This window comes from Bidens hawaiensis, unplaced genomic scaffold (genome assembly GCF_021521415.1).
Source record: "Bidens hawaiensis isolate Kalapana, Puna unplaced genomic scaffold, B.hawaiensis_p1.1 tig00038513_1, whole genome shotgun sequence".
Taxonomy (NCBI): domain Eukaryota; kingdom Viridiplantae; phylum Streptophyta; class Magnoliopsida; order Asterales; family Asteraceae; genus Bidens; species Bidens hawaiensis.
In genome coordinates this window covers 12,339-25,086 of record NW_027505549.1, presented here as the reverse complement: position 1 = coordinate 25,086, position 12,748 = coordinate 12,339, and the positions used below count along the sequence as shown (strand labels likewise).

Below are 12,748 nucleotides of genomic sequence, written 5' to 3'. Positions count from 1 at the left end.
GTACGCGAACTTTCAAAGCGTTGGATTACAAAACACGTAGTGGCGGTTACGTAAATAACCCAAACTAGTTCATTATCAAATTCATCGATTACAAATCCATTCTGAACTCCTCGCTCTATCTTATCCAATTTCTAAACCCTAATCAGAGCTTAAGGTATGAAATCTCTAATGTCAAAAACCAAAATCAAAATAAAATATCGTTGAACATTAAGAATCTTCAAAATTGATAAAAAAAAATGATGATTTAATCAATCGAATTGATGTGTAGAAAGATTTAGATTCATCGATCGATTATGAAATTGAATACACCCAATTGAGCTCTGATTTGGGTTCAAAATATTAGTTTTAAACGTTCTGAAAAAAACTGAAAATACTATGTATTTAAACGTTCTAACCGAAACGAACACCTTTAAATGTTCAAGTTTAGAAGTTCAAAACAAAAATCCAAGAACTTCTTAACAAAAAGTTAACAAGTTTATAACAAAACGTTTAGAAGTTCAAAGTAAAAATTTAAGAAGTTCAGAACAAAAAGTTTAGAAGTTCAGAACAAAAATTTTACAAATTCAAAAGAAAATCCAAAATCTTCAAAACAAAAAGTGAAGAAGTTCATAACAAAAAGTTTAGAAGTTTAAAACAAAATGTTTAGAAGTTCAAAACAAAAGGTTTAGAAGTATAGAACAAAATTTGAACACTCAGATGAAAAACTTTAAACACTCTAAACAAACCTTTAAACGTTCAGAAGCTCATATATGAAATTAAACTATCTGTAACATGAAATTGAGTGCTGAATCACTTCATATAATCTTGTAATCATCAATCGACCATCGATTTAATCATGTGAACAAATCTAGAACGTATTTGAAGTTTTGCAAATGGCGTATTTCAGTTCAATTTAATTGAAGTGATGTATGTAAATGGCGTCGGTAACAATGGTTGAATTGACGTAACGGTTAATTAGGATGGAAACGAATTGAAGTAATTTACAAATTTACCACCATGTGTTTTTTGAAATCAAGGGTTAATGGTGTCACGTATGTAATGTAAGATAAAAGATCAATGTATTGGATCATTTATATATATATAGAGAGAGAGAGAGAGAGAGAGAGTTGTGGCGGTGGAGCTGGCATATCATATTCCATCGAGGGTCGAGATGGTGTGTGGCTGAAGAAGAAAACAAGTAGGGAGATAGATGTCGTTGGAGATGGTGGTGATGGTAGTGACCAGAGAGATGGGGGTGGCCGGAGAAGGTGACGGTGGGTGGTGGCCGGTTATAATCAACATTTAAGTATTTAACATGTTAATTTTTTTGGACCGGCCTTAATAATATAGTGTTTTTATTGTTCTTTAGTAGCAAATGGGTAAAAATATATAATTGCCATTGACTTAACAGTGAAAATTAACAGAGTTAGCAAATTGGACGCAATTGGTAAGAACTAGAAAACGTCAATGGTCCAGTTGCACACCAAATTATTTTTGGACAAAATTAGCATGATTGACCAAACTTCGGGAACGATTTTGACACTTTACTCTAAATTTTTTTTTTGATAAAAACAATAATGACCCTCTATATTTAGAGGGTTACCAGTTACTACTCGTCAATCTACATAATTTTTTGAGCATATAAAATCGAGAAAAACAACAAAATAGTTGTTTGTAAATAAGATAGTAAAGATCGTATGTGGTAGGTTTTAAAAAACAAGCAAAGTTTAAAAAAATGTGTTTCTTAGATAATTATATAAATAAAGATAGAGAAATGAACATGAATGCTTTTAGGAGTGCATACAATCAAAGTATTTCTAGTCTTTTTCAGTTTTTTGAAATTTATTTTACTTCTAGCCTGTTTGTCTACCCCTACAAACTAACTCGGCATAATTGTTGAATGGTAAGCAAAGTATTTATAGTCAGGGCCGGCTAGGGGGTTGTGCGAGCCGAACGATCGGCCGGGCACGTAATTTTCGGGGGCCAATAGTCGGAATGTTGTTTTTTTTCGATCGTAGTTAGGAACATGCAGCGCCGGCCAAGGTTCCATTAGCATGGTACTTGTCAAAGTTTTTTTTTTCCGGCTACGGCTAGTAGATGCATCGTCAGAAGTGTAAAAGAGAAGAGGAAGAAGATAAATAGTAAAATAAGAAAGTTGGTGTATGGCTGTATGCATCAATTGGTTGGAAAACCAATAATTTTTCGGGGGGAAATAAAATTTTCTTTAGGCTGTTAAGTAGTCTGCATTATTTTTAGAAAACCAATGATTTTTATTGGTGTATTTGATTTCATTTAAAAAGAATATTTTGATTTTTATTAAATACCTTGTAATGCATGTATATATAATTTTATTATTTTATGCTTTGAAACTTACTACTTTATTTATTCCTCTCAATATATGTATGTGTATTATATATATATATATTTATTTGTGTATCATAACGATGAAAGTGTATTTAGAAGTAAAAACAATAAATTTAATTTCTTTTTGGGCCTAGCCGGCCTACTCTCTTTAACCCGACTCATTTTAACCCGATCCGTTTTTTGTCCCTAGTGAAAATTCTTGTATTAATAACTTGTATTAGCATTAAATTTTAGGGTTTTATAAATTGGGGTATTACATTAATACTATATTTTTGTTATATTTATTGTTATAATATTAATCGCCGTTTACAAAAATTAGCTTATATATTTCGTTATCAGTTAAGTCCTATGGGCCTTTCTATTGTGGCTCGGCCGGGGTATATAAATCACCGGAGACGACCCTGATTATAATATTATTTTTTTTAAATTATTTCCCTTCTAGCCAATTTATCTACCCATGCAAACAAATTCGGCATAATCATTGGGTGACGAGGTACCACATAAAGCTTAGTGAAAAACTTTAAACAATGGGGTAATTTTAGTGAAAAATTGTATGGAGTTTGCTTGGCACTCAAGTGAACTTGTCTCATTCAGTTGGAACACCAACGAACTTAATAAAAAAAATTGTTTAAGCTTACATGAGTGGTGGCAAACTATCTATAAGTAAAAGAATTTTCAGAAAATTCTAAAAGTATTTAGCTAAATTCCAACCACCTACTATCCCGAAAAACATCGAAGAAAAATAAAGTTGTTGCTAATTTGATAAAATCGGTAGACAAAATATGTAGCTATAATTTTACTTTCGGAAAGAAGAGATATTAAAAGACATGTTATGATGCATCAAGTGTCCACATAAATCTTTTACTTGTAACTTGTAAGTTATATAGAGAATGACATAAACCATATGGTCATTATGACGACGATTTGCTTAGATCATTAGAACGTAATATTTGAAGCAAATACTTTGCGTATAACTCAGCTTCGAATACCAAAATTAATCATCTGGACATAAATAATAACCTCAAAAGTCAAATGATTTGGCTAAATATAAATTAACCTTTTTTTTTGAGTTTTTAAAAAAGGAAAATGATCAAATACCATTTTGAACAAGTACATTCTTACTATAGTTTGCCCTTACTTATAGAAATACCTAAAATGGTTATCCAAGAACAATCAGACCGTCTGATTAGAATCTGTCATCCGACGGGTTATGTAACCATCTACAACTAGACACGTGTCCGCATAAAAGTTAGGTCCGACCGTTTAAATAAAAAAACCTGGCATATTTTGCAAAAAGCCGACGAGTTATTAAATAGTCTGTCCAATTGTTTAAAGTTCAGTTTTCGTCAGATCCGATTGTTCAAAATTTTATAGGGTGGCAAATCATGGCATAACGGTTGGATTTTTATATAAACGGTAGGATGACCAATCTTGTTAACAAGTGGAAGGGCTTTACTGGGTTATAAATCAGGTCGATGGCAGATGAAAATGGGCAGTCGACGATTTTTGAAGTGAATATTCTAGGGATTTTCAAAACAAAGAGCTTGTCTTGATATCCCTTTGCTCTTTAAAAATTTGCCCTTTTAAATAGTAAAAACTAATTGTGGATAGATTCAGTAAACCTAATATTTGTAGGTTAAATAGTACTATATCTGGCGCGTTGCGCCCGTCAAGTCGGATATGTTTATTTACTCATTGTGGCAACTGTGCCCAAATGGTGGTTCTACGATTGGTATGGGTTAAGTTCGTTAAGTATCTGACACTGAATTAAAAAAAATTAATATATCAACGTAGCAAACAATAGCGAAACTTATAAATTGTAAAAAAAAATTAACATATTAATAAGGTTGTAACGGTAACAAAACTTATTTCCCCACAAGCGTTGCGTCGAAAACCCGGACGATAAAACTAGGGCTTTGTAGCGATGATTCAATGCGAATTCGGTTAGTAAACCTGGGCATTGGTAAAACCCGAGAGTTGGTAAAACCCTGGTGGGTAAACCCGAGTGGTACGACGAGGAGCCAATGTGAATTTGGTCATAATCCATTACGTATAAACAACGTTGGTAAAACCTAATCTTTAAAACCTAAAAAAAGTTGTCAAATTAATTTTTAAAAAGATTAAAATATAATCAAATAAAATGTTTGAAACAATATTTATTCAATAGGTAAAACCTTAATGGTGGTAAAACCTGAGCGTTGTCGGTCCCGGGTGTTGTGGTGGTGAGTCGGTAAACCCCAACATTATCAGTCACATGTGTTGTAGTGGTGAGGTGAGCCGACATTAATTCCTTTGGTTTCGTTTATGCACATTATGGTACCATATAAAGAACGTTTGTAAAACCTAAGCGCTAATATATAGAAAGATTAACATAATTAAAATATACTTAAACGACGTTTATTCAATCGGTAAAACCCAGACATTGGAGAAACCCGAGAGTTGTCGGTTCAGCGCCTTGTGACAGTGAATTGACACAAATTCAGTGGGTTTCATTTATCTTTGATACTGTACTGAAACTAAAACATAACACTTGGTTTCGGTTATGTTCGATACAGTCTCGAAACTAAAACATAAATCTAACAAAAATTAATATTAATATGATCAGTGGTTGACTGCCACATAGCCCAATCGGTGACTTCATGACACCAACACTGTTAATTGTTAGATATAGTAATAGTAATTATGTTGAACATAGTACTAACTACTAAGTATGTAAAAACGACAACCCGACATATTTATTTGTTTGGTAGGGAGAAACCATGGGGTCTCCTTTTTGACCAATGAAGGTAATCGATCAGCTTATATGACTACACCATTACATAAAAGCTACTTCTTCTCCCCGAAGGAAAGCACCAAATTTAGGCTCCAATTAATTAAAAGAATTTCCTTTTGGTTTTCTTTAAACCAATGTACTATTATACTTTTATATTTATGATCATGAGTTAAAGATCAAAAGTGAATGTGATAATTGTGATCAAAATTTGAAAAGCAGCCTTGTTTTATCATGGTCAATGAGGAACCGAAAATATTTCTTGGGCGAATTATATTAAAGTATTTCGTTATATATCTTAATGATAAATTAATACAAGGTATTCAGTTGTACTAAAACATTCTTATTTGTAACTTCTAAGAAATGCATTGAGAAAATTTTTTAAAGCTATTTATTGTTTTTCAGTTTATTTTATTTTGGTTAAAAACTTAAAATTCCTCCAGAAAATATAGTGACGTGTATTGTATATATTGTTTTTGTTTTTCAATTGCTGAATATATTTCAACCATGCATAATGATAGAAAAGGGTTTTGGATTCTCAAATAAATAATAAATGGAAAAGCTAGAAAGAATTCTTTGTTGGATCGATGCCCCTTTTATGTCATAAATCCATTATTTGATTATATAAGTTGAAAAAGCATAATCCATTTACCATAAGAAAGATTATCAAAGTCAAATCGGGAAAAAGTATAAATAATTGAAACAAATAAGTTCCATTAAGTAATTAGGCTCCTAATTGCGCACCGAATTCGAAGATATAGGTCATCATAAGTTTCTGGTATCCTATCAGCAACAACTAAAAAGATAAAAACTCAATAGTATTTTTTTTTTTATAATAGAAGTCAGACAATTAAATCTGATGAACGACAATCACCAATCAACTAGTGGTAAAGATGTATATGCCTAACAATTAAAAAGTTGCGTGTTCAAATCTCACTAATAACATGAGATAAAATAGATGTAAAAGTAATTAGTTGTTCAAAAAAAAAAACTACTAATATATGCATATTTAATATGTATTAATAGCATGATTTGATATTCTTGTTTTTATATAAAAGATTATTAATTAGCATTGAGCGAGTTGAATATATGCCCACAAAACTTAAGGAGCAAGTCTATATGAAAAAGATGTTCCAAATAGACCAAAGTTAACCAAAAGTCATTTCTTTTATATCTTGATTCTATAACTTTAGTTCCTCCATTACTATATAAAGAGACACCAATGTTCCCTCTTTCCACTCATAACTAAACCTTTTTTCTTAACTCTCATAGCATTATAATTCTCTCTCTTCCTTTCCAAGTGTTAAGTCACCAGCAACTAAATGTCTGTTGAAGATAATAAGCATGCAGAAAACCCTACTAATAATGCCATTAAAGATAAACTCAGTTTTGTTAGAGATGGAGCAATCAAATTGCCACCCGGGTTTCGATTCCAACCCACGGATCAAGAGATCGTGTTTCAGTATCTGCTTCGTAAGGTCTTCGCATGCACGTTGCCTGCCTCAATCATTCCTGAAATCGTAGACATTTGTAAATTTAATCCCTGGGACTTGCCAGGTGTGTGCTCAATTTGTAAAACACTATATAAGTGTTTCATTTTGTTTCAATGCAACTTAAATAGTACTTAATTATTTTGATTTCAAATGCGTATATAGGGGAGTGGGAGCAAGAAAGATACTTCTTTAGCAAGAAAGAAACCAAGTATGGACATGGAAATAGGGTAAACAGAAAGAGTGGCGATGGATATTGGAAAGCAAGTGGTTTCGATAAACATATCACTAGATGTTGCAACAACAATCCGATTTCGAGGAAGATAGATACCATTACAGGGATGAAGAAGACACTCGTGTTCTATAAAAGCAAGCCTTCGACTACTAGAACTCGCTGGATCATGCATGAATATCGCCTTGTTTACTTGTCGAGTTCACCTACAGCCACCTCCAATGATAAGGTAACATTGTTGAAATGAATTCCCATGTAAACTAGCCTAAAAAGTATTTTTTATTACTTTTTATTGATGACCTACGGGTTACGCAAAGGTAATCACTTGCTGATTTCCCGAGTTCTCATATTCAAATCTTGCTATTCACTGGGCTCCTAATTCCTTTCATAGGCCTCTTGAAGGCCCACCTCCTGCTACATGTTGTGTTTACTGATCCCGTTGGTTAGCAGGAAATTTCTCGCTCTTATCATCTTGATTTTGTTTCGATTTGCAGAAATATTGGATTCCAATGGGAAATTGGGTGTTGTGTCATGTATTGTTGAACAAGAAAAGTCGAAAATCTGTTGAAAATGATAACTCGAAGTCATTGGATTTACGGAAACAAGTAACTAGTCACCCAAATTTTACTAGAAATAATGCGATTTTGATGGATTGTGATGAAGCTAGCTCGTGTTCCTCTTCTTCATCTTGTGGCTCTAGCGTGGTCACTCAAGAAGTGTCAAGTAGAACACCGTTAGACCTTGATCAAGAAACTACAATTGTATATGTAATTAATCTTTTTTTACCAACCTTACTAATGTATTGATCATTAGTTAAATACTATTGATCTATTGATGAGGAATCTATTTTCTAATTCTGAAAATAAACCAAGAATTTGAATCATATTCCAAGATAAAAAAATGAATCATAAAATACAAATATATAGTCAAAAACAAGTATTTAATGTTGATGCGGACGATCAAAGCCATAGGATGTGGGGGTATACCTTAACACCCAGGGTGTTGAAGCTGACTTGACAAATGTTAATGAGTGAGACATCACTTCCTTCATGTTTTAAACAACGTTGAAAACAATATGTGTTAACGAGCTTTGCAATCCTCTACACTCACACACAATAACTTAATAATTTCTTTTAAATTAAATTGAGGGGGGTAAAAATGAGTAAACTGGACAATGTAGAACCTACGAAGTTACGAGGCATAAATGCACCCCATGGCCTTAGAAACCGTCTAACTTCATGTAAGTAAAGTAGTTGAAACAAGTGTAATTAATAATTTGTTGCCTCCATATTGAAAAATCCAGATTCCGTTATACTATTCATATATACAAATAAGTGGGTCTGCCCGTGAATCAGTTTGCCGTCAGCTAAAAGCCTAAACGTGTTTTAAGATTGATTTATTTAAAACTGAGTCGAACCCATTTAGTTAGGTTAGATCAAAACCTTTAACTTCAGTGTTAAGTTTTTTTATAACTTTGTATCTATACTCCTTGCTTTCTAATACATAAACTAAAGTTTATACGTGATAATATTCTCTTTTTTTTTTGTTTTCTTTTTATTTAATTTAATTATTTATTTATTTGAACAGCTATGAAATCAAAACTATAGTATTTATGACTGCAAACCAATTGTCAACCTAGTTTTAAAAAGTTGTTGCTTAATGAAAAAGCAAAGCACAACAGAAAAGGTCAAAAAACCACATATCAAAGGAAAAGAAAAAAGTTGTCATATCAAACTTGAAACAAGTCTACAGGCGCATGCTTGCTTTAACTTATTATATAATTAACTTGCTACATGCATACAAGCGGTGGTCGGTATGAACGATACTAACCATCACTTTACATATACATATAACCTCGACCGCTATTTGAAACAAAGAGCAAGTTATTACAAATAGCAAATAGCAAGCAAGCTGGTTGGTCTGGTGGTTGAGAGGGGTGTTCCCCGATGATTCAGTTCTATTATTATTTAACTAATTTAATTTTGAAATACTAAGATTTAATTATAGTATTCTTCAATTGTCAACGGGTGTCCTAACGAATTGAATCGAGACCAACTAACTTTCCATTGAGTTTTGTATCTTGTTTTGATGATTTTTAGTTCGATTCAAAATTTGATTTTGAAGTACGCATATATGTAAAAAAGTTAGTAACCAGGAGCTAGTTGCAATTTGATACATCATAGATGAAGGAGATAATAACGAGATTATTTAAGCTGAATATTTATTCTCGTTAACGTTTAACCGAATAATTACAATTTATACATGCATGCATACATACGGTTAAGCTCGATCCCGCCTCGATGTTCACCTTGAGGTGGCCAATCATCTAGAGAGTATCCAGCATGGTAACGGTATGAAACTAATCAGAATATGACAAAACTCTATCTATTTGCTGGAACTAAGCCTATTTATAGGCATGCCCCATAAGCTGACTTTTCAAATGTATGGGGCGATACAAGAAGCGAAAGGCCTTCGCTTACATCCTAAGCAAATGGCCTCCATAGCGTACATACCAGCATGTGGGGTATAAACTAGATGAAAGGGCATCCATACGCCCACTACTAGGCATATGGCCTAAACAATTAAGCGAATGGCCACTATATATATGGTGTGTTTTAAACGACAACTCACTTTAACTTGAAAAGCATGAATATACTGTCAAGCAATTAAAATATTTTAGTTTATTTCATTTCTTTTAATTATAAGACTATATTGTAAAACAAAAAAAATATAGTAGCTTGCTACCGTGTATATATATAACTCAAAAAGTTACATATATTTATGTCATATAAGATATATGTATATGTAGATTACGAACTACATATATATGAATAACATATAAAAAAAATATGAAAAAAGTATTTTAAGTGAATATTAATCAAAAAGTGGTATTCGTGAAAGATTTAATAATGTCAGTGGTTTTATTTGATCATGACATGATGACAATGTATATTTATTGTTGGGTTTTTAACTTTGTGCTATCAAATAGAATATAAATTAGTGTAGATATCCAAACCCAATTTAGCAATTCCAAATATACAACCCAATAACCAATTAGCACATTTCCTATGTCTGGTATCATTCTCAGTTTATTAAAACTCCTTGAAACCTTACTTTGCAAAGCCAAGCCCACCTGAGTCAAGTTTCTATCTTCGTAGATCGACGACCACCATTGTTCGAGACTTGTCCGTTTTATTAGTCTCATATATTTCTCTTTTACGCTAAAAGTATAAAGTTTGTAACAATTATCAAAATGAAATTAAATAATTTTTATTTGTTTTCGTATCATATCGAACTTAATCAATTCAACCCGAATTCCAATTTCAAATTGATCAGATTGGGTTTTTCAGATTTGACTTCGAAATTCCAAAATTCTAATAACTCGACTAATTTGAAATTCGATTCGTGTAACACCCTTAAATCCATTTTTTGTGTTAAGCAAGTTGATAGTTTTTTGTTGTCTTTTTTACTTGAGTATATCTGGTTAGCAAAAGATGTGAAATAGTATGTTTGATATTTTAGCTCATAAGTTTCTTTGTACTCCATTTCTTGTCATGAAACATAAATCTTTGAGACTTGTTTGATTGTTTCTGGTTATTGTAAATTCTTGATTTGAAGTTTCTAAATTGCAATGATTTAGAAAAAACAAAATGCAGCTTTTTGTATCTTGAATATTGTTTGTAGATATAAGAATTAAGAATATTAGAAGGTTTCATGTGGTATGTTGTCATGTGGTTACGTACATCATCATTGCATACATGTAACAAGGCATGCACTATGGTTTCAACTTTCATGAAGTTGTACGTATTGATTGTGTGCCTCTGTCTGTGTGTGTTTTGTAACGCAAAGATTTAAAGAAAATGGTATGGTGTTGATTTGAGACATCTTGAAAAGGGTAGTTTTTATTTCTAGTTTCATGTTAGATTTAGATAGTACTGCCCTTCTACCTCATCAAATAATCGTCAGGACAATCCTCTAGTGATGCCCTTCAATATTACAAGAATGATTAACAAGTTAAATACCTTATTAATGTCTTCCTTTTCTCTTTGATTAGTTCTTGATCTTCTCTTCAATTGAATGCTTGAATGATGATTTAGATGTATAAATATCTTCTATGAATGTGTGTGTACGTGTTGTAGAGCAAAGTGTAAGGAATAGGGTTGCACAAGACTTTAATATATAGCCAAACATGTGAAGTATCTGTAAAAGTTCTAGTGACCCGATGGTTGATAATGATGTGCTAAAAATAGTTATATAATTATTAACTAAATTACGTTAAACTAAACACTAAGTAACACTCTAAACTCTCTAAAACAGGAATACTGATCGACTCTAGTAAAGCTAAGTCCGGATATCAACCCACGAGACACTTTAAATTACGTAAATTAACTAATTAGACTCGATAAACCGGCACGACTATTTATTTTAATATTTGTTTAAAGGGGGTTTTAAATTACTAAAATTAAACTTAACAAAATAATCTAATTTAGAAAATACAAGTAAACAAACACAAAACAATTTAATTTGACTGATTCAGATAATGATGAAAAAACCACCTAGAACGGAATTTCTTAAGTTGTGGTTATCAATTAGTTAGAAAATACTTGTTATGGAATTGAGATAATAAAATAGACACTTAAAAAAACCCGAACATGACCCCTTCTCAAGAAGACACATATGGATTTCTAATAAGTTTTAAGACACACCAGTTTTATATATTAAACTCACTTACGGTTATTTAAATAATTATGAATGAGTACCTTTACAATGAAATCTTACCTTAAAACGCGAAAATCAAATGTAGTTTAATAAACTCAATTGACTCGAAATTCAATGTTAACCAATCAAACCTAGACGGACGTCTTACGAAAAACTAAATCCAGCAATCTTAATCAATAAAAATCTAACAAAGATAGGGAACAACACCATAAAATAAAATCTATGCCCCAAACATAAAAAATTTCAAGAGTTTGTATGGGGTTTTGGGGCATCTCGTTTTTCGATGAAATACTACTAGTTAGTTGGCAAGCATCACACATCTTCACAAACTCCATAGTATCCTTCACAACCGTTGGCCAATAAAAACAACAATCAAATACCTTTTGAGTTGTAGCATGCTCACTGATGTGCTAAAAGTAGTCAAATAATTATTAACAAAATTACGCTAATCTAGACACTAAGTAATACTCTAGACTCTCTAAAACTCGACTAAGCTATTGACCGGCAAGTGAACCGATCGACTCTAGTAAAGCTAAGTAAGTCCGGATATCGAACCCACGAGACTCTTTAAATTACGTAAATTAACTAATTAGACTACACTAACTGTTACGACTATTTAATTATTATTATTGTTATTATTATTACAGGGGAGCGGTGGTTACTTAAACTAAATAATATTAAACTAAAAGTAAACCCTAATTAATTAAATATTAATAAATTCTAATGATTACTTAAACCTAATTAATTATTATATTAATAAAATAAAACTACTTAAACCCTAATTAATTAAAATATGAATAAACTATTAAAATACTTAGATTAATTTAGATGATGAAAGTAACTACCTAGGCTAAAATCCTCTAAGTTATGGCTATCAGTTAACTAGACAACTTAAGTTATGAAACTGTGATCGTAAGATAAACCCTTGACAGAAAACTCGAACAGGACCCTTGATCCTTCAAGAAGACACCTATGAGTTTCTAACAAGTTTTAAGACGCATCAGTTTTATATATCAAACTTCCTTACGGTTATTTAATTATTTATGTCTAAGTATCTTTATGGTAAAATCCTACTTTACAACGCGAAAATCATAGATAGCTAAGCAAGCTCAATTGACTTAATACACTGAGCTGACAATCAAACTTAGACGTCCTTACGAAGAACTAAATCTAGCAATCCTGACCAACAAAGTT

The 12,748-nt window shown here is 31.9% G+C and overlaps 1 protein-coding gene across 1 annotated transcript; it reads left to right on the top strand.

The window, feature by feature from the left end:
* The first annotated feature begins 6,188 nt into the window (after positions 1 to 6,188).
* Positions 6,189 to 7,656, top strand: LOC143613892 (NAC domain-containing protein 83-like). The gene is made up of 3 exons (XM_077087487.1): positions 6,189 to 6,670; positions 6,769 to 7,064; positions 7,330 to 7,656. The coding sequence occupies exons 1-3, from the start codon at positions 6,436 to 6,438 to the stop codon at positions 7,639 to 7,641; spliced, it is 843 nt and encodes a 280-aa protein (XP_076943602.1). The 5' UTR covers positions 6,189 to 6,435; the 3' UTR covers positions 7,642 to 7,656.
* Positions 7,657 to 12,748: the final 5,092 nt, after the last annotated feature.

Bases quoted from the DNA above. Each gene is read 5' to 3' on its own strand.
- LOC143613892 (XM_077087487.1), top strand. From the start codon at position 6,436: ATGTCTGTTGAAGATAATAAGCATGCAGAAAACCCTACTAATAATGCC. The intron at 6,671-6,768 runs GTGTGTGCTCAA...ATGCGTATATAG, and splicing joins TAATCCCTGGGACTTGCCAG to GGGAGTGGGAGCAAGAAAGA. The intron at 7,065-7,329 runs GTAACATTGTTG...TTCGATTTGCAG, and splicing joins CAGCCACCTCCAATGATAAG to AAATATTGGATTCCAATGGG.